Genomic DNA, 23,944 nt, shown 5'->3' on the forward strand with positions numbered 1-23,944 from the left:
TCCGCAGAAATTTGGAAGACTCTGCCGGTCTCCCACATTGTCCGGACATTCCATGTACCTATAAAAATTGTCACTCTGGTTGTAAGAAGGTGCATCGGCCTCATGACTTCCGAAGGAACTCGGCTTTCATCATGAGACGTCATTTTTCCTTCTACTCCCAGGGCAGAGTTTGAATGGTTTGAATGATTTTTTCTGGTTAGCGTTTTTTTAGCGAGTTGATTTTCTACGGGATGGGGTCGCTAACCCCATGCCCAACCCTCCTCCTTTACCCGGGCTTGGGACCGGCAGTAGCCCCTGGAGGAGCTACAGGCGGAGTTATATTTTTAATACTAGGAGAAACAATTACAAACTACAAAGTTGAGTTCTTCTTCTTTATAGTCTTGGAGCATTTTCCGTACAAAAATTTACCTGAATAATCCCACGTCTTAAATTAAAATTCCTGTTTTCGGTCACAGCAACCAAACAGATCTATTAGTTGACGGCCAGATATGAGTGATTTCCACCTTGTTATAAGTTATAGTGTTTTATTCATCATGGTGTTTGTTGAGGGAGTTTTATAATATCCCTCGTCAATGCTTTAGAGGCTCAGAAACAGGAGAAAACGTTTTTTCCAATCAAAGCCGAATAGAAACACCTCAAATACATATAGAGAATCCAGAATCACATGTCACAGTTTTGATTAGATATTTACCTATACTGCCACTATATTTAGTATAGTTCCAGAAATTTCCAAAAGCCCAAGGTCTCAGATAACTCTTAAGTACCCTCGTTTTTCTGTACACAGACTAGCACTAGAGCACACCCTATTTTACATGGAATGACTTTCAATAGTGAAGATTATGAAATTTAAAACAAAAATAAGGATTTCTACACATCAGTAGTGAAAAAAAACCATAAATCCACTTGATTTTTCATTTAAATATAGTAATATTAATAGTTGTAAACTTTATGAGTTTGATATAGTTTATGTAAGTGAATCTGAAAATATTGTACTTGATAGGAAACCTGAAGTTCACAGCCGATGTATAATAATTTGTTTACGCGGTTGGGATATTTCAAAACAGACCAAAACTAATGTTCATTGCTGCCATCTTTTTAAGACAAGAACTACTTTGAATTTGTGTTTCTACAAAGTAGATATGTATATAACCAATCTGCAATTTTATGTAATAAAGCTTTTCTCATGGATACCTGGTTTTATCAACGTTTCTAAAATAAAGTACATTTATACTGACTTCATCCTCGTATGATGTTGCACGTGTTGCATTCTATAAAGTCTTCCAATCAATTAAATGTTAGTTACTTAAAAGTGCTTGATGACTCGCATACCCATACACATTTTCTTCTTGAACCACATTCATTCATTCGTCTCTCTTACTATGCTCTTGATGGTCCTACTCAAAAATAAACCATTGTTACAACTTCGTTTCGCCTTCTGAAAATGTAAACCATTCGGAGTTATAGTAATAATACTTATCAGGTCGGTTAATGTGCGAAGTATTGGAATAGTCTTGAAGATATTCCGCAACACCAGTTTTATTGCACATTTTTGTTTCCATTTTTAGTAAACCATTCTTCCTTTCGCGCATATATCAGTGTTTGTTGTACCGATCAAGGTCATGACTGTTCAGCATTGAATGTAATACAAATAATTTTAATGTTAAACGTGGTAGTTTCGTGGTAATTTTAATTGATGGACTACTGAACACAGAAAAACGTCACCTATATTTAGCTAAGATATACAAGTTTACTGTTAAAGACAGTAAGCTGTGTACAAATGTGCTGCCTTTTATGATCTATCTGTAAAAAATTGTAAATATTGAGGAGATTCTAAGCTTATAAGCGGTTAATCCCTAACATATTCAAAGCCAAACTCATATTTATTGGAACAACCTAAACTTCAGGGTAAATAAGATCAGTCAGTAGCAGCAGTTCGTTGGCAATCATAAACCTCTTCTATATCCGTCGGAGGTAATTGGAGTAAGAGTAATATGAGTGAAGAGACTTAAAGACAAAACATTCATCTTCGAAATTTTAGGAAAATTATTTGTCCCTTGTAGAAAATGTCTTCTTTTACTAAAAATCTGTCATATAACAAAGTCTCTTTCAAATTGTTAGGTGTTTTTAGCAATGGAACTGTTAAATTTATTATGAAGGATACACATTTTATATCATGAAATTTTTATATTTACATATCACTGATGCTGCCATTTTTATTTTAATGACTTTTCTACTGCTAGATTCCATCTACTCTGATAGTATAAAGTAAGATTTCAATCGCACAGACAACTACTGAAAATCAGAGCGTTATGGGAGATCGTTTCCCTCGTTAGAAAGTACCTACCATAGAGGGCTTTTTAATAATAAGTTTAAATCTTAAAAAAAAAGTGCATGTGTATTATCAGAATTTTGTGATATATTATGCTTTAAGAGTTTGATATGTAAATTAATTATTTAAATCATTATAGTAATAGAAGCCTGTGATTTCCTAGTACATCCTCTGTTGTTTGTGATTGAAGACCTAAAAATAAAGAATTAACGGCTTGTAGAGTGAGTAAATATAAGTTAAAAGTGGTGAAAGATTTGACATTGGTAACTAATACGACGGGATAAGAAAATGACATCATTTAGGTCAATATTTTTCGTATCAATTCATTATGAATTTCATTCAAGGTGACATGTGCGAACTTCCTTCAGTGTGACATTTTAAGGTCAACACTTTCTTATGTTAATTTAGTACAAAGTTTGTTCTTTATAACAAGTGTGAACTAAATTTAGCACTTTCTACAATAACCCTACATATCCCCCCCTATATGTGTTATCATAAAGTGTGAGTGAAATTTGGTATATAAATTGTCTAAGGATGATGTGATTTTGGATGCAGTTTTGTTTTGATTCTGAATGTGATTTGAGACTTATTTGTAGTCAAGTTTTGGAGTCAATAAACTTCTACTACACCAGTCCTTCGTGTTCACCCTTGGCATCGTGCGAATTTTAATGGTCCCCATTTTCCAGTATAAGCGGTAGGATCGAGGAATTGCAGTTATTCCTGACTGTCAAGTAAAAACAGTAAGGCTATGGACTCAGAAGATCTGATGCTTACATAACAACGACGACTCCCCATGTATAACAGTTGGCTACTGAGTTACAACGATGGTGACGGGGCAGAAATTTGCTAGTTATAACAGGAGGACCTCTTAATAAATTCGAGAAGAATACTTTAAATGAATCAGATTCTAATGGAAAGTTTGATAACGTCATATCATTAACACAGTTGTGATAACTGAACAGCAAAATCAGACCCCAGCTGTGACCACTAATAAATCATATTAAACACTTAACTTCACTGTTACAAGCAACATTTTAATTAATTCATATACATACAAATTGACTGTCTCATTTTTTTAATGTTTTATTATTTTAAGGACAATTCAGTTTATTGGATTTCATTTAGTCTACTTAGTTAACTTTCTCGCATTATTGACATAGAAATGAATCTTTGTTGAACTCCTGATCGAAATCATGAATTATTGGAGCGATAGAAACCAGACTAAATATAAATGACATATCATTTATTTCATGCAAATTCAACCTATGATTATAATTGTTACGGTTGCTGGTATTAGAATAATTATCTTGGTGATAATAGCTTTCTAATTTTGAATAAATATGAATATATAGTGCTATATAATTCTAATTAATTATTTGCATATCGTCAGGACTGCATGAAGATGAGAAACTGTCTTAATGTGAAGGTCATTCAGTCTCTGGCGGATTTAGTAGCGCGAAATTGGTTTTTATGATAAATTTACAACACTATGATGGATACTTAAAGTAGAAAATCACTTTTAGACAACTGTTACCCGACATTAGGACATAAAATCCTACATCTGTGAATCGTTTATGAACTGTATCTTGAACTAAGCAGTTGTGGTACAAACACAAGTATATATTTTACTATTGAAGACAGCCTGAAGAAGATATGATAGACCCATCTTTAAATTTGCAGCTGGAGACCCTACACGCTTCATTTGTAATGAAACTCATAGTTGTGATACTAAAAGGCTCTAATTACATAAGTGAATGGTCGATTAACAATAAATCATAAACCCAGGTTATTAACAACCGATAATTTTGAAGTGCGCATGGATGACTCCTGCTCATGGGATTAAAGTTGTCTCTATAGTATTTGGGTTTTTCTAAAGAACCCATGCACGTTGTAAATTCACGCAAAGCATGGACTGTGGGATAATTTCAAACACCTTAGTTTTGCAGAAATATTGGTTTGGACGCTATTAGACAGTGAAAAACAGAGCAATAATTAGACATAATGTTTGAATGAGAAACACGGTTCATCCTGATTACTGACTCGTGAGAATTCCTCAGACCGATCCAGTCTTGGTATCTTGTTTTTCCCATCTTGTTTAACAGGCAAGCTTAAAAAGTTTACTTAGTGACCTTGAGTTTAACGTCATGGGCAGATTCAAATTGGTCGAAGTATTTTTAGAAGCATGGCATATCACAAATAACAAGACACTCCAAAGCCACGTGCAAAAGTTGTTCCGTCATAAGATAGTTTAATTCAGGTCAAGGCCATTTTGAACCAATCATATCGAAATTCGGATGAGTGTCTGGGTTAAGCAATCAATTAGAATAAGGTTATATCGTAAATGTGGTGAGAATTCAAAATCTTTCGAGATTTCGATTGGTGGGTTTCATGTATTTTATAAGTGACATTTTATATCCAATGGCTTTGCCAGCTATCCGTGTCACATGACTGGTTATCGATTTTGAATCTTAACATTTCTTGTTCAATGAATTTGGCCTCTGTATAGGTGGTTTAAGTAAAATTTAATAGTAGAACAAAAAAGAACATGAGACGTTTGATTTGATGAACAGTAATTATTCTACGACTACGGTCTTGGGAATACTCATCGTCAAGGCTTTTCTAAGGCTCCACCCTACTTTATATCCCACATAATTTGTACCCGCGATAAAAATAATAGCTGGAATGCGTCTTGGGATTTGCATATTATATTCAGTTTCTTTTCAGTGGAATATTTTATTTCTGATCAGTATGATCAGTTCGAGATAGTTGGATTTCTGAGATTTTTTTAAGTAGACTAAATCATAGTTTGAGGTTTATCTTACGCCTATTTTAGAATCGAGATAAAGTTCCACCAACTTCACTCTAAGGATTTAAAATTCATCAGCAACGGAATATAAGTAGCGGTATCGACTGGTTTCAGTACTAATTTATTCACTTCATAGTGCATTGTCGATAGTATCCAACTAAGTTTTGTGCGCTTTGTTGTAAACTTACAATTTATTTACCATTATACGCGACCTTTAGAAAGTGAGAATGTGGATATGAGTTTCTTTCAAATGTTATTTCTAAAGGTTTGTTTAATACGTGGATCGTTTTCGTCAACAATCTATATTTTTCAATTCAGAATGTTGAGTAACTTTTTCAAAGTCCAGAAATCTTCATAGGTTTGTTTTCTAACATTAAACATTATTCATCCTAAGTATATGAACGAAGTCCCAGAAAATATATATCACTGAGGAATATAAGACAGCGCAGAATAACTGTTCATTACTTTCCTTTCTCAACTGGGATCTCTTTATTATCGAAAATCAGATCCCAATAACTTATTGTTTACTAATTTTCCAAATTGCTATTTATTTACACATACGCTCTTCATTACTATTGCAAATTAACTTAAACCGTGTCGAATTCATACGAATTAGTTTTTCTACGTTTATGATATAGATGAAAAGAAATGTTTGACTGCTGTTTGTTATGAATTATGACATTTTAAAATACTAATTACAACTTACTATTTCTGATCGAAATTATATTTTTCCAAAATGAATAGAAAACTGGATAGTAAGGAATATCGACTCACCTAATTGGATTATTTGCTAACGCTAATTTATAAGGAGTCTACAACCTATCTCTCCTTATAGGAAACTATAACTTAAGTGATAATACCGTAGTGTTCGAAATATTTGTTTCTTTGGCTGACAGAATAAGACCGGGTTGCATTAGCATACTCGTAAAATGTGTTAAGGGTAGTCTACAATACTTTTTCGGGAATATATATCTTTCGGTGAAGAAGGTTGTAGGGATAGAAATAATTGAAAATCCTTTGAAATTAAAGATAAAAATTAATTAGTCGCAAATTTCGATTTCTTTTGCCACGAACTTTTCATAATTATGAATAAATTTTACATCGTAGAGGCATTTGTTGCAGTATGTTATAGTTTGTCTATAGAATTTCCCATTGTAACCAGGTAACTATGTTATTACTACCATTTCCCTGTCTGACATCTAAGTATTCAAATAAACCTTAAAACGAAAAGTAATTTAGTAAAAAGTTACCAAGAAAAAAATAGATTCGGATTATATTTCATTAGAAATAAAAATTTATGGAAAAATATTTGTTAAAGTATATACCATGGACTAAATATTAATCCTGAAGGTTATGCTGTTGTAGTTGTGATGAAGTTTGTAATTAACAAAATCAGATGATCATGACTTTTATCTTTGAAAATATATTACGAATAATTTCTGTTGTTCAGTCAACTATTCCAGGAAATTAATAATGAACTATAAAGCTAAACACAGATTGGTATACTGGATTACTTCAAACAACCGTTGGATCATAGCGAACGTCTCTTAATTAATACAGATAAACCATTCGGTGGTAATGTGAGCTTAAACAATATAGAGATGTATGCCAAGTTGGACGAAATGTATGCATACACTGATGAGATACTGTATATGTGTGACAACAGTCATCTAGTATCTCTGGTCCAGCTTCTAATAATTCTTCAACTAAGTTTAATTCACTATACATCTTTTAACTAGTTTGTCGATACATTACATTGTTGGATACATATATAATGATGGTAAGAAACTAGTTCCATTATTTATCTACCCAATTTTTCCAACTTAGCCATACACGTGGACCAAATATATCACTGTTGTATTCTTCATTAAAACGATCATTAGAATAGTTTGGTCTCTGTGAATGATTTACATGACGATATAATCCATCCAATAAATTTAGATAATTTCTTAAAATTATTTTATTTCTTGATTTAGACTTTGGATAAATCATAAAAGAGTTTAAATGTTTTGGCTGTTCATTAATATGAGTATTATGAATGAAAAGATTTGATTTGCCATCAACTGATGAATTTACAGAATAATATGGATGAAACTGTTTATCAACTTCAATGTTGCATGAATTTAAAGAATTGGGTTGTATATGAGTAAATGTGTTTTTTTGAAAGGGTTTCACACGTTTGATTTGATCTTGTGATTCTGCCTTAATTTCTGATGATAAACTTAAATCACGTGAATCAAAATACCTGAACTGTGGTTGTTGTACATTAGTAGCTTTAATGGAAGAACACGGTGAAGAGGATCTTGGTACATAATTCTTTGATTCATCGACTAAATTGTTTGAATGTGTATAATCCATATGATTTCCTATAAAAGTAGTAAATATATCAAGAAAATAATGGATTAGGTCTAAAACTTCTCAACCAAAGAATAAAGTAATGATCTGCTCAGTCCAACCATTTGTCTTCTGTAAAGTTTTTTTTATCTCACATCTCTGAATAGAATTTCGTACCTTCTAGAAAAACTCACAAGGATAAAAAGTTTGACCATGAAAAGAACAGACTCATAGAGTTAGCTAGAATTGTTTACTTCATACATTTCACATACAATCAGCGGTAATCAGATCGACCTATCTTATGCACAGTAACAAATTTTTCTTGAGTCGGAATGATATTGATAAAGCATCAATGAATTTCGGTCGAGAAAAAATCTAATTATCATTTTTTGTAGATTACGTCATTCTTAGTATTTCTCCAAGTGAAACGACACTAAAAGTTAGACGTGTCAAATCATAATTAGCTGACTCACTGGTCTAATGATCGTCATGATAATTTTGAGCTCAGTCTCACGTAAAGTTTTGGGTTCACACAGCTTTAGTGTTCCAAACTAGGAGAAAATTAGTGTTCATAAGATGAAAGAGAAAATGAATAAATAAATTGTCTAACGTTGTTAATAAACAACATAGTTGTTGACCATCTTCAGATAAACGCAGAAGTTCATTTGAATTCTTTATATTCTATATATCAATATAAATTTTGAAAGATAACAAACGTTTATCGAAAAACGAGAGTAAAACAGGGTTCAGCATTGATCCCAATTTTAAGTTAATTTCCACTCAAGCATGGTATAAATGATGCTAGTCAGTCAAAGTTCAAGTGGATTGCCTATTTGTTCATTAATAATTTGGTGAGACAGAGTTTTAAAGAATTAGATCTGAGTCTAATTATCGTACATAAGTAAAACACACTTCATTGTAATCATTTACATAGGTTTTACATTGGTAGTCTGACAGGCTGTATCGACGGATTGTTGAATCAGTATGTTGGTTAATAGAGATGAAAATTCATTTGATATCATAGTTTATTCAACAAAATTATCTTATTTCATTCTTTCAGAGAACAGAACACTTATACTGTTATGCTGACCAATTAATGTATTTGTGATACCGTGAGTTAATCATAGAGAAAAACATTTTGAATAGAACTATGGTTCTATGTATTTGAGGTTGACCATACATTCTGGGTTAACAAAATACGTAGACTATAAATTTAAGATAATTCTGATTTTTGATCAGCTATTTTTTAAGATATGTTATTCGTTTCCTAACCATTTATTTCTCTGTTGTTTCCAGTATATATATTTTTCAGTGAATTTAGACTAAGCAAATGAGAGTACGTGATGTTGATTAATAATATCAACAATTTATGTTTGAAGCCACTCTCTCTGTTTTTGAAAACTAACTGATGGTAGGTAATTCAAACCTGGGTTCTACGTTATTAACAGTCAATCGTTTCCATAGTAAAAGGATATAAGACAAGTAATTGTAATGGTTGTTTACTTTAAGGTTTCGTTACAAGTCTGTATACAGTTTATTCCATCAAGAATTTAAAATATTATTTTTATTTAGCTTGTTTTGAATTTCTCATTTTGGATATAATTGCTAAACTTTACTCAAACATACAGTACTTTGACACATTACTCATGTCGTAGCTCTATAGTTAGAATAGTTGTATTCTACCTCTGTCACATTTTCTAACAATAAAACACGTTTTTAGTGTAAAGCAGAACATATTAACCTCGAAAGTTAATATCAATCCTGACTATACTTAGTTTCGGTTAACATATTCTGTCAATTTGTTAGGCTATTAATATGTTGGCATTTAAATTGGCTTAATGAAGTGTGGGATAAATTTGAATATATCTATTGATTCATTTACTTGGTTTAATTAGGATGCAATCATTGTACGTGGAATGTAATTATACAACAATAGCTGACTTCAAACTTTATTCTTATTATTAATACTTCCGTATTCATGTGAGAGTTAGAACAGACTGCCGAGTAGAATTGATCATTTCAGTTGTTAGTTTTCAAATATATCTTTCTTTTCGAACTAAAAATCCTTCTGCCTAACTTCATAAATGGTTAATGATCGATAGCTGATAAAATATCATAACATATAAACGATAGAAGCTGTTTCCTGTTGTATCTGTCAACATATTCTATATCATTTGGTGTAATCAAGAGTATTAATTATCTGAACCCCGCATCTTTGATGGTCTTTGATAGTAAATTATGAAATATCTAAGGTAATTAGAACTTTTCATTATCAATCTGTGTACAGTTATTCTGTTTCACTGAAATATTTCCATAACTAGATGTGATTGGTAAGCTATTACTGGCTAATACATTAATGTTTACGAATGTTTGTATGCTGATGTGAACTGTTAATTCAACGTACCAATGATGATATAACTGTATTCTAAATTTCAATTCATATATATGTGTAGATCCTATAGCTCTAAATTAAAAACGAGACAACCCTTGCTATATGAAACATATCTGTCTTCATGATGATGTATCTGAAATTTTCGAACCTTCTAGCAAAATTGCTGTAAGTAGTTGCCAATTATAAAAACATAACCTTTGGTACAAATATGCATTATACAGCTTAAAACATTTAATGGTAGGATAATATGAACAGAAAATTAATCAAATATAGAAACATGATAGTAGTATCAATACGCAGTATTGTATATCAAACAAAAACATATTTGGATCAGAAACAAACCGAGTAAAGTAGTAGTAGAATAGAGCGTTTAGAAACTTTGTGCACCTTCGTAGATCTGTTCAGATGAACATGTAGATTAAGAACTATAATTGAGATCTTAAGTAAAGAATATATCACTATTTGGTTTTTAATTGTATAGACTGGAAAATGTAAAGAAAAATCACGTGTAACTATTCCACTTTTGAGTGTGAATTGTAAGTATATTTGTAGAGACCTATAATAAACGGAATATTTTGTCAAAACATTTTATCATTTTGGATACTATAAGTCCTTCCTTGTTTGAGTGTTAGTCATCTTATCACTGAATAGAGGGTAGGTTGGAAATGGGGTTTAACAAATTAATTAAAGTTACTTATTATGATAAAAGAAGAACCATACAATATGTATTATCGTTTTACTTTATTATTTTCTAGATTTATCACTAATCAGATAAAGTCCTTAATATCATGATCTCTTGATAGCAAATCACTCTATTTTGAAACATTCAAGAATTCTTATCATTATTTTTTTCTAGTCCTTATTTACACGCAACTGAAATTACAGAAAGTCAACTGATTAACTGAAATGCTTACTTTGATACTCGTAATCCATGGGATATGATGAACTGGGTCGAGAAATTCCACATTCAATAAAAGTTATTGATTTGTTATCATCATACTTCACTGGATTCTTGTGTAGAGATATGTTTTGTTTATTGATGTTATTATTATCATCACTGCGTTTTTGTGACGAGGCTACTGTGTTTATTGTTGTTGTTGTTGTTGTTGTTACTGATGTCGTCGCTACTAAGTCTCCTGATACAGTTGTTACTGACAATTTCATTGATGGTATTGATGATGATTCACTTGAACATTCCATATTTCTTTCGTTACCTGAATGATTGCACTCCACATCAGTGGTAGTTTGATAAGTAGTATAGCATAATTTATCTAGATTTCTTTTACTCTTTATTGGAATATTTTTACCATGATTATTTTTAGAATTATTATAATCCTGGTCGTTAGTATAAAAACCATCTGTGGGTGTAAAATATGAATGTTTGGTTAAATTATTCCTTGAATAATCGTAATTTAGCAGTTGTCGGTGTCTTTGAGCAAATTGTTGATGTTTTCTATAAAGTTTATTCATTGATAATGGTATATTATTCACTACAGGATGCATATATGATTGACCCAATATAATTGGCATTGATGAATTTGGTAATGCACGATGTCTTAAACAACTGTGTAATAACGCACCAAAACTCGCTATGCCTAGAATACAACCAGCTGTTAAACAAGTACGATAATTTAAAAAAATACCTAGTAAAGAGAGTATTATAGATAAAACTATTGAAATACCTAATAAGACCAATATTAGATGATGTATAATACGTTGTAATTTTTGTGAATTACAACAACTGTTCAAATAATGGACAACACTTTTATCAGGATTACCAATACTGTGTTCACTACAACAGAGGCAACAGAGTAAATGTGAATTTTGAAATTCTGCTGAATAATTTGAATTACTACTCATAAAAGTGTTAGTAAGTGGTTTCTGGCAATAAAAATCAGAGGTTTTAGAATTTTTATCATAATTTTTTGATGTTGAACACAATTTCATTAATTCATAATAGTACTGATCAACATGATCCAATTGTATTGGTAAAGAAGAATTGAGCAAATTTTGTTTAGAATTTTTATCAAAAGAAAGATGCTTGTTCCTTCGGCATTCATACATATCTCTTTTATTGTTTTGGAGTGAGCTGTTTGTATACATATTTATTTATCTATAAAATATAAGGTTAAAAAAACATTAGAAGGTTTTTTCCACTTATTGTTCGTGACATAGAATAAGGATGAAAAAGTTTCAGGTATGGTAAACCAGCTACTATATAGTAACAGCTGTCAATGTAACTGGGAGGATATTGCTAAATTTTGCCATGAAGAGTAGTTTGTAATCACAATTGATTGATCACTGGGTGGTGATCAATCAATTGTGATTACATCTCAGTCCTACAGGAGGTTGGTCGCGGCTCGAATAGCTCAGTGGTAACGTCTCTGACTGTGAAGCTGAGTGACGCGGGATCGAATCCGCCAGGGAGCATCAGTTCCCTCAAGATTACAGGTACACCTTGCTGACGAGTGCCAAGTAGCACGAAACCCGGGTCCAGGTTTTCCTGTTACCACCTCCAACCACCATCTTACCTCATAGTAGTTTGTAGTTTAAGTAAATCGAGGGAGTCAATTATAATGACGTTTATGAGTTGATGTAGTACATAAATTTGAGGAAGAATGAACTGACTTTTAAAAACGTCTATTTATGAGACATCCTACAGGTATGATTTGGTTTAATAAGTGGGAATTTTATGAAATCGAGAATTTCAATTTATAACATTAAAAAGAGTCTACTGATTCCTTAACATTTCGCAAATGTAAAAAGACCTAATATGGCTAAGCGTTGAAGAAAGTATGATATATTGAAAATCACCTCACAACAAAAGGCTATTTGTTTTCGATTCCGTGCAACTATGTGAAATCTTAACAAACTCTGGGATAGAGATATGTCTAGATGACGAGTCTCAAATATGCCGAAACTTTCGACGTGGGTTCTGTTACTAATCACAATTTAGATGTATTGAAAGCTTATCGCAGAAATTGAAAGGTCTAGGTTTTCGCTCAAGTTGCATATAACCTTTGAGAGTATTACATATATGAAAAATGAAGGGGACACTTAAAAGAGTGAAACCAGACATCACGTACCGCTCACAATTATTATGACTTTAGGACGTTAGTCACTACTGGATACCATGGCAACTAATACATATTACTAAACACATCGGTATTTGGTGGCCCTATGTCTGAATCCAATTCGATCGTCTCTGTTTGTTATCGAAATATATATATCGCCAATCCTCGTATGTAATCATCGACTTAAATCGTGTTGATGAATAAAGGAAATAAATAAATACGAGTAAGAATTTTCGAATGCGTATATTTCGTACAACCTTTGGTCGGAAAGCGAAGCTAAACAAAACGACATGCAATGGAGAAGGCGAGTAAGCCAACTCAATTTAGCCAAGCGAAAATCGTTATTTGTAGCCGAACAAAAATAAGTTACAAACACATAATGAGTAAGGTAGGGTAATGGGCACACATGCGATCATGTGAATAACAGTCAGATTAATGAGAGAATGACTGACGTGGTCAAATGTGACTTAAGTAGGATGGATAAATTGATCTGTCCAGAGGCTAGAACAACCTATGTGGGCTTGACATAGTACCAGCCCTTACAGGTAAACTGTAAATGACTCGTACATCTTGAACTAAACATATTTCACCAAATGACTCTTTAAGTTTAATTTTAACCTGAAGAACATAAGATGTACAAAGAGAGGTTAAGACTATGATAACTATTTATCGGGTTGATGATATTCAATGTAGTGCTTTCTATTCTTCTTCGAAATAGTTGGTGTAGCGTACGTGGAAACTATACTCTTGTTTTTTCATGAGTCATATGAAATTTGGCTAGTTGGTCATAGGTAGCTGATGTATAAATACAACTAGATTAAAATGTTTTATTGTATATATTCTGTGTACCCCATTACATGGTAGATTTGCTGTCCATATAAAAATATGTAAGCGAACACTCGGACATCATATGAATACATGTATTTATTGAAATATGCATAAGAGTTTGCTGTAACTGACTGAACAATGAATCATTGGTGTATCAAAGTTAATTTTTAAAGAACCTATTTTTATCGAATTGATCGTTTCCCGATTATTAGTACCCCGATATGGTTTGTCCGCTGTTAAAATTTCACAACTGCTGATGTGAATCTATGGTGTAAAAGTTTATACTACTTATAAATAGCTTGTTTTTCTTTGGTAGAAAACTAACTTAACAGTGTATTATATTTAATTTTGAGCCAATAAGAATTTTATACTTGAAGATAATTTTCGTCAGTTACTTAAGTCAACTGATAAACCATCAAGAAACTTAAAGACTACTGAGCTAATGTAGATTTGTTCAAATTCTCAACTTTAGTAAATCCAAAATATCACCATTAAAGAGGCATTCGTGTCGATATTAATAGCTTTACATAGCTAATTGATTGGGGTTGGAAGTATGAACAATCTGATTCCATTATCATCAGAATTTAGCTTGTTTTTTGGAATTTGGGATTGAGATACTTATCCATATATGATATTAGATAAATATCGCTAAAATCCTTACACTTCCTAATCGAATTTCGTATTATCGAGATTTATCAGATGGTGAAGTGAAGCGAAGGCGAGGTTTATAATTTCGCTTCAAGGAACCAATATAATGTAAGGAATGTCTGTATACAATACTTACCTCAGTCAAGTACGATTTTCGAAAAAAATTTATCCATTGGTTGCGTTTATTTGATCATTTATCTCTTTTGAAACAGCACTTGATTTGGATGAAGTAAAAGAGTGAGATGGCCTGATTTTCTAAAATTAAATCGGCTATTGAATGTTAAGTGTTTAAATTCCTGAGTCAAAATCCTACAAAACAATAGTTAAAGATTCATTTCTAAATGACGCATCACTCGTAAAAGCTCGAAATTACTTTAACTATAACCTCACCGGAGGTTACTACAAGTTGAGATATCAAAAATGATCGACCTCAATTTAGTGTTAGACTTGATTATAGATCGAGTCGTATTATGATCTGTAGGGGGTTGAATAATCAGTTACAAAAAAATTATCTGATTGTGTAGATTTATGAGAAACATTTAAATTCTGCTCACAACAGTAAAATTGTATCACTCATTAGTTAATTATTTTATTATGTGGGTATCCCTTTAATGCCATGATTGTATGTCATCCTGATAAGCACAAATCCGTTAAAGAATATATATATATATATATATAATCCAGTCGACCACCAGAAGAAAAGAAAGGGAGAGAGTAAGCAGTATTGCTTGACTCCAGTCCTCACCTGGAATTTGGTGTATAGAGATGAGTTCCATTCAGATGATTGTTTAACAATGATACGTAGTATTGAGATTTGGTCTGTGCACGATCGATCTCTACGGAATCCAGTCTGCTGATCTCAAAGATGGGCAACTAGTGAATCTTTTATTCGGCTGAACAACAGTCTGTTGAAAATGCTTCTTGTTAATGACAGTGTAGTGCCTCTGTAGTTCTCACACCTGCTCAAATCTCCTTTCTTTGGTGTCTTGATGAGGTATCCTCCTTTCCAGTTTCTTAGAACTTATTCTTATCAAATCTTTCTGGATGGAATATGGAACATCTTTGCAGTTATTTCTATGTCTGACTACAGTGCTCCAGGTGGTACGTATTCTGGTCCTGCTGCTTCCCCCACTTTTGACTCGTTTGGTGACCATGCCGATTTCTTCGATTGTTAGTGGAGTGACATCTATGAGAAGGTCTGGGTGTGCTGCTTTGATGTCTAGTAGGTTCAGAAGGGCTGGTCTATCGAAGAGTTCTTCAAAGTATTCTACTCATATGTTCAGCTGTTCTTGAGTCTCAGCGACTAACCTGGCTTGTTTGTTCTTAACTGATTACTCAATTTTACTATATTTCCCTGTTAGTTTCTTCGTTGTATGCTCACTCTCACTCTACTGTTTACTTCTGCATATTCTGCTTGTATCTTGGATTTTTCTGACCTTTTTTCAACTGTTTTTAATTTCCATTTTCTTGTTCTTCCTTTCTTGAGTCCTACCCAGAGCATCAACAGAGATCTATTCCTTCGAACGGTGTTTATTGGAGCCTCCTGGAATTTTGAAATAATTGGTCCTTAAGTCCTTTTCCAGTTGTTGTCTTTGCTAATTTCCTCTTCTTTGAGTAGATATTGTAAGCTTTGAAAATTTGTGCTGAGGGATATCTTGAATTTGTTGAGTTGGTCAGCATCTCCAAGGAAGGCTGTATTAGACATTTGTAATGTTATTTGTCCAGTGGTCCAGTGCATCCTTAGCTTTAGCTTCATCTGAAGCTATATCAGATCCTCTCTTTGTTCTCAGGTCTTTCATTGACCTGAATTTTTTAGTGATGTAAATACGACTGATTTGGTTCTCTAATGTGTTGCAGTGAGACCCATGTAGCTTTGTTCATGAATTTGTGGAGTAATATAGTGCCACCCGTAGCCATTTTGTTGAATACACATAAATTTGAAAATCTGTCACCATCTTCGTTCCTTTCTCCTAGTCCATGTCGTCCTATGATACCTTCATATCTGGTGTTGTCCATTCCGACTTTGGCGTTTAGGTCTCCTAACAAGATTGTAAGGTCCTTTCTTCGAAACTTCTCTACTATCGACTGCAGGATCCCATAAAGTTGATCTTTATCGTCTCCACTGCTATCACTGGTAGGTGCATAGCACTGGATGACATACATTATGATCCTCTTCTTCTTTATTTTGAAGGATGCTTTGAAGATTCTAGGTTCATGAGATAACCATCCTATCAGTGTTTTTTCGTACTTCCTTAAACAGCATCAGTGCAACTCCTTGTGTGAGAAGCATTTTGTTCTTCAAGACCAGAATACAACAGCATCTCTCCCGAAGCTAATCTTTTCCGTCCTACTCGGCTCCAATTGGTTTAACTTATTCTAAGGACCGTCAAGTTGTATCTCCTCATTTGCGGTCTCCCATATTGTTCTGACATACTGTGTACCTATATTAATTGTTGCACTGGTTGTAAGAAGAGGCATCGACCTAGTGACTTCTGAAGAATCTCGGCTTTCATCATGAGACATCATAGCTCTTCTAAATTAAGACCCTTCAGCTATCAGGACAGAGTTTAAATGTAAGTATCAGTGCCAAGGTTGAACTTCAGTGTCAAATAAATTGAACATTAGGTAGAAAGTTGATTATAAATATATTTTCGTGATATCCCAATTAGTAGGACAATTATATTTCTCACGGTTCGTGACATCATATAAGTCACTGCCTCATAGTAATTAAATAACCGAAATGAAATTAACACCAGTTTAGATAGTGTAAAGGAAATAATGCAGAATATTTCTAGTACAATCAAAATCATAATATGTCTGAACATTTCAATTTCAAGTTATTTTGGTCAAGGTGATTCTGCATGACATGTCACTGTATTAATTTGTGCGTAGGGAGATGGGTAAGAAAAGTGTGCACATTTGTGACATGAAAAGTTGGGTTGAAATTGAGTGTGTGTGTATATAGATTGTATGGGAAATAAATAGGGTCAAATGTGGCTGTTTGGATAAACGGATTAAGCTTGATGAATAGTCAGGTCTTCTTGATATTCAAGATATCAAACCAATTCAGAAAGGTTTTTACAATTATGAAGAGATGCGAATAGCCGAAATGTTTCACATAATGCTAAATCCCTCTGCCCTCAAGGTAGTTTTTCTAGCTGATCAGTAATGTTTACTCAAACAGAGGGTGAGTAATCTGATTTTACCTCTTCTGTGTGTATCTACACATTCAGCTACTCCTGTAGAAAGTGTTACATTGAGCATAAATCTAGGCAAACTAAGCAACCAACTAGTGAACTTCTCTCTGTGTGGTTCGCAAAGCGTCAAACAAAGATAACACATGAGGCCCTGTGATCGCATTTGATTGACAGTGGTAATTTGGTACACAAAACTAAATCATTTTGAGTGATCTACTGCATACCTTCGTTATTTCCCAACAGGGTTCGATCCTATCTCCTATCTTTAAAATAGGTTATTGGGACTTAATCATGAGTAACACACATACTCTCGGTTATTACAAGTTTACAACCTTATTATATTTATTGATTTTCTTGACATTCTGTAACTAACGTTTGTAATGTTCATTTAAATTCCATTTCTCACTTCAAAATTAACAGTATTTCAAAATTGTTTAAACACACAATTTAGTACTCACTTTTATTTTTTTCGATTAACAAGACTAGAATTTCTATTTAAAAAGTCATAGAACAATTTCAACAGGTGAACTGTCAAAACTATAGGAATATTGAACAATCGTTTATTGTCAAATAAAAACACAACAACAACATTGTAATAGAAATATACCAGGTATATTCCCTTTTTATTTCACACTGATACTTATGGATAATTATGACTTATGAATTATCTTTATAATGACACTGATAAATTTCAATATTTACCGATTATTTTTACCTTTTTGTTTTTCAAAAGAAAAAAATGAATAATCTATGAAAACTAAAACGAGTAAATGAAAAAAAAGGGGTAACGATTTTTTTAAAAATTTTATTTCAATATTGAATTCATTTAAGTGAAACGGTGTTCATTTTTGTCCTGGGAAAAAATATTTTTTTTCTTTTTAAAAGCAGAAAAATCGAGCGAAGTATGTAAAAAAAAAGTTTAAAAATATTGAAAAGTTTTCCACAATTTATTAATTACGCTTTTTAACAATTTTTTTCTTTTTTTCTACGATTATAAGTGTTTTCTACTTTTATCATACTGTGAATTTTAGATATTAATTTATTACAAAGCGAATAGATTGCTTTGTCATATGAAAATTTATAACTAGCTTACAAAGTATCGGTTTCTGATCTAGGGTTTGTAATGAAGTCTTTATACAATGGTTATTATTACTATCCGGTTGCTTTAACTCAAGCAGATGAAACACGATTCAAGTTTTGGGATTTAATGATTGCAGTAAATGCCATGTATACATAGTTAATATACACATATATTCATACTTTACATTGATTGCATGTTATCATATTTCTGTTAGGTGCAGTTCTTTTCATTTGGTTTCAATGAATACTTAAGAACCTAAGTGTACTAGTGTTTAAGTAGACGGAAAACAATTCACTTACCATATTAGTAACGTATAATGAAAAAGATTTTGGTTTCTGTTAGATACTCCATATTGTATTTTAGTGTAACATTCAAAAGTAAACCACTCCTCAAACATATTGGTTGTGAAAACAGTAGATTAGTTAACTAGTTTGCTTTTTATTTAAAATAATCGGTTATCCAGGAAAAATAAACTGTGATCAGTGGGGTTCGACTATGACAAGAGTGTGGGAGTTATCTACCAACTATATTCGATGATGGTTGAGTAATATCATGAATTGATTGGGGTTGAAGATGAGTCCTGCTGAGGAAACTCACACTGGGATAAAACAGCTGACCAATCCTCTATGGTGTTTGATGCTTGTCTAATCAAGGTGATTTGGTATGAGTGACTTTCACCTTCCATTTGGCGCTTATTATGTATGGACATGATATACTGAAACCCATTTTAAAAACATGTTATTTAAAACTGCATATTTCCTGTTCGGATGCTTACTAGACACAATTTTATCATGCAAATCATTGATACTTAAAAGTAGTTGGTAGTAAAACTATAAATCACAGATAAGTCAACTACAATCGAACAAATTACTTTCCAGCTTTTGGGTGACATTAAAAAGGAATGAGTTTCATTAGATCACACAAAATTTGCAATAGAAAGACCATTGTTTACTGTACAGAACAATAAAACTTATTAGGAAACGTTCTTTTATCAGTTACGAACGCCTGACATGGGATAAAGCAAGTTTACTAGTCACTTTATCTGTATACTACTTTGATGTGACTTGATGTTAGTTAAGTAGCTATGCAATTACTGTAAGTGGAGGTAGCGTTTGACGTGTCATTTTTGACATCTTGATAGGTGACTACTAGATTATGAACCTCCACATTCAGCAATGATTTTCCGCAAGCTTATGGCTTGCATTTCCATCATTCCCACCTCACACGAGATTCTGGGAAATAATGTTTCCTTATTTACCGAAATAAAAAAAGGTCACTCGGGGGCGCTAGTGAGATTATGTCGAATGCATGAAACTTGAAATGAAGAGAATGGCTAAACGGTCCAACTTCCGAGAAATGTTTAGGGTGATGTTCCAGACAATGGAAATGGGCATAGCATGAATGTATTTTAAAAAGAGGTATATTTTGAAAGGGGATCATATTGATGTACTATAACTTTCGCAAAGTAAACCGTCTAGGTCAGGGTACATACTATTAAAACATACCCGTTATTTTTTTACATCATTATTCTACGCTTTTATTTGATACACCGCAATTCTAAGGCTTATACAAAATTGTTATCACCTAATCATACAAATCAATCAATGACTGAGCCAATAATGCTTAATTAATTAGTAGTTAAGTCATTAATTAAGACAATTCTGAAATAACATAGATTCGACTGTTTTAATTCAATTCTCTTTAAATTTAACACTTTATATTGGTCATTTTGTGGTGTATGTTAAATATGTCGACAGACATAAGTAGTAAGTAACACCAATCAGAAGTGGAAAACCTAGTTAGGAAGATCGAATCGAAGGGAACGGGAACAGAAAATAACTGTTGTGGTAATGAAAGAATGATGAAGTTTGAGGAGATTGATAGAGGATTCGCAAGTGAAGTATTTAACTTCTAGTTTTCATATTTCACCAAATAACTCTGTAAGTTTGTATTAGAATACATTTGATTGTCCCCCCTGTATTCTCGTTCACTGCAATTTAATTTTTGTTAAGTACATTAAAACAAACATTATTTTAGATTTACTTCTGATCTTTTTTTATATCTAAATTCACTAATCAGTGGTACTTAAAGTCGAATTTTTATACAATTCATATAATTTATGTAGACTAACTTGTATCCTAAAACACAATTTAATTACCAGGGTAAATTAGTCATAGTAACTATATGAAATAATACACTTCCAAAAAAAGTATCAAAACTATTCTATTTGCCAATGAAAAGTACTTCAAGTGTAATATTATTTGATATATTAACTAAACAATCTTGCACTGATGATAAGGTATCATTTCTACTGACTGGTATGTTTAGTTCATTGAATGCAACAATACTAATTGTTATATCATATTGCCTAACTGGAAGGAAGTTTACCTACCTTAGTAACGTCGCTAAGTGAATAAAAAAAGTAAAGACTAGATTTTTTAAAAAATGTAACTGAATAGAGTGGATGATTTCAGATATAACGTCAGTTATTATTTTTTCGTAAAATACTGGGACAGAATCAAAGAGAGGACCAAAAGTCTCTTCATCGATTCTTTTTTAGTTTTTAATAATGAATCGTTTTTTTCTTGTATTTCTATTACTAGTTTTATTTTACATAATGGTAAGTGATAAAAGTCCATTTGTTTGTTAATACTACAAAAAACTAAGATTTAGAGACTAACTATTCACAAGAAAGTAAATCTTTTATTCAAAACTAATTCAAACTGATTTTGTTCGTTTAGCGTATATGATAAAATTGTATCATTATATATTTAATAATCTAAGTGTACAGTTGCTATTCATCCTTTTGATGTCTGCTCCAATTCCCAACGCAATGTGTTCTTTGATCTTTCACTTTTCCGTTTCCATTCAGCATTCCAACTTAGGGATTGCCTCATGATGCACTTTGGTGATTTCCATAATTATTAAACCAATCAAGGCATAATAATTTCGTATATGCATATAAATATTACTGTATATTAGAGTAAAGCCTGATGAGGATCTAATCGAAAACAATATTGTTCGCTTATACATGTTGTTCTAAATCACAATATGGGAATTTTTCAGATTTCCATAATGTATATCATATCCACCTTCAGCGTATTTTCCTAATTTCCTCTTCGGTTGGAGTCTGGTTTGTTTTCATCCACAGTAGACTGTTGCTGATGGTATGCGGCCAACTGTCATTGAATATCTTGTGTAGACAAATGTTGATAAATACTTGTAGATGTTTGTTGATGGTTGTGGTTGTTGGGATGACCCTGCATTTTTCTCGCAAGCGACATAACAAGCTCAGGGGTCATCAAGGAGCATTTCAACCAATCAGCGATTAATTAGAAGTTATGTTACTAAAATAACGAAAATGGAAAAGTCACATGTGGAGATCCTGATTGGCTGATTTATACACTGCTACTATGTTTAGCAGTGTTCTAGAACTTTCAGTAAAACTCAAGGACTCTTAAATTACTATAAAACCCCCATATTTTCTGTACATAAATGAACCTTGCAGTAAAGTGCTCCCCTCACACTTTGTGCCTTTCCTCTGGTCTTCAAGTCGGTGCATAGTTCTAGCTCGGGGGTACGGAACTAGCTTAGGGAAGCGAATATAGCGTTCACAATCGGCCAGACGTAACAGTGGTAGTTCTGGATGTTTCAATTGCGTATAGTAGGACTGTTTTGACGTTTGTATTGAAGATTGTGGCTTTGGTATTGGTCGACAGTTGTTTTGAGTTCCATATGTTCTTCAACTTTAGGAATGCTATCCCTGCTTTGTTAATCCTTGCCTTTACATATATAGTAGAGAGAAATTAGTCACAATATTGATCCTGTATTTTGGTATATATATGTAAACCAACTCAGTTTTTGCACCCATATTCAAATGGCGTGTTGTAACAGTCCTTAATATATGATGATAATGGTCATGGTTAGTTAGGTATTAATTAAAAAGATAAACAGTTTTGAGTAGTCAAATATGATTTTCAACTCTTCATGTCTCCTACTAAAACATAATAACGTTTACTGGAATTTATGTAAACGATCACAACCTCAATTTTGCTGAATTCATTTACATTAGACTGAATATTTTAACTACCCTAGTATACATCACGTACAGATCTTATTTAGAAAACTAGGAAGCATTGATAGGGTAGTTCAACTATGTTGGGCGTGGGACAAATGCTAACGACTGAAATAGATAATGAGCTTATAACTTTTCTAATTAACTAAAGGTAGACGTATACACCATCAAATGTCGACTTTGTGTTCCAAACTTAACTTTCAGGATAAGCTCTCACTGCGAGAACCGAAGGTCATGAGTTCAACCCCCAATGGAGTCGTAGATGTGAACTGCTGATAAGTGCCATATCAAATCTAGACATGTGTTCTATGCTTCCAGGTTTTCCTTGACTAAGATTACTCTGTGGTGTAAACTATGAAAATAAGATAAATTGTCCACTAAGATTGTTCTAACTATATAATAACATGAATTAGAATCCAGATAGAAAAATTTCTACCTAAACTGCTTCCTGTCAGTTTGTACTTTTCCATTGTTTATATATGTATGTGACATCTGACAGAAGTGATTGGGAAATAAATAAACAAAAAAATACTCCTTTAATTTGTCATTGAGTCATATTTAAACCTTTCAGTTATTATATTTGTTATGAAACAAAATAAGTGAACTGTAAAATACTTTCAATTTAGAATTAATCACGTATTAGAAGAGATATTTTATTTACGATAGGTAATCATATATGTAAATTAAATGAGTGAAGAAACGTTTTTTTTTAAGTTGAGAGTTGTATAATTAATTGAAACTCATTAGTTGGATCTATCTGTATCCCAAGAAGCTCTAGCATTTTAGATTGAAAGGTACAGTATTTCAGTCTCTATAAGAATATAAACACTAGGTTGCATGTACATCCAGTTAATAAGTCCTAAATAAACCAAAAAAGGATGTTCTGGTTTCAACTTCTAGCCACAATTAATATAATTTAAACCTTGTTACAACAATGTCTATCTCGAGGCGATCCGGTCGGGATTGGTCAAAATTACGTTCTGAATATTAACATTAGAGTAACAGAAACTCTTACTAACAACCATTATAAGCAGAGATGGATAGTGGCTAGCAGTGGAATCCAGTTTGGCGCGCGTTTCGTCCTATTTGGGACTCGTCAGTTGAATATACCTGCATCTCGGAGTTGATGTTCACTCTGGGACTCAACTCTGAGATGCAGGTATATTCAACTGACGAGTCC

At 32.6% G+C, this 23,944-nt stretch overlaps 1 protein-coding gene across 1 annotated transcript in view; it reads right to left on the reverse strand.

The window, feature by feature from the left end:
• Smp_138980 (hypothetical protein) overlaps window positions 1–11,925 on the reverse strand; it is a gene marked incomplete at both ends in the record, with an annotated part of 18,696 nt that extends 6,771 nt beyond the window's left edge. Inside the window, 2 exons of the mRNA XM_018800043.1 lie at window positions 6,945–7,501; window positions 11,076–11,925. Of these exons, the coding sequence (XP_018653895.1) occupies window positions 6,945–7,501; window positions 11,076–11,925 (1,407 nt within the window). The remainder of the gene's footprint in view (window positions 1–6,944; window positions 7,502–11,075) is intronic.
• Window positions 11,926–23,944: the final 12,019 nt, after the last annotated feature.

This window comes from Schistosoma mansoni, chromosome W (assembly GCF_000237925.1).
Source record: "Schistosoma mansoni strain Puerto Rico chromosome W, complete genome".
In the NCBI taxonomy this organism is placed as follows: Eukaryota; Metazoa; Platyhelminthes; class Trematoda; order Strigeidida; family Schistosomatidae; genus Schistosoma; species Schistosoma mansoni.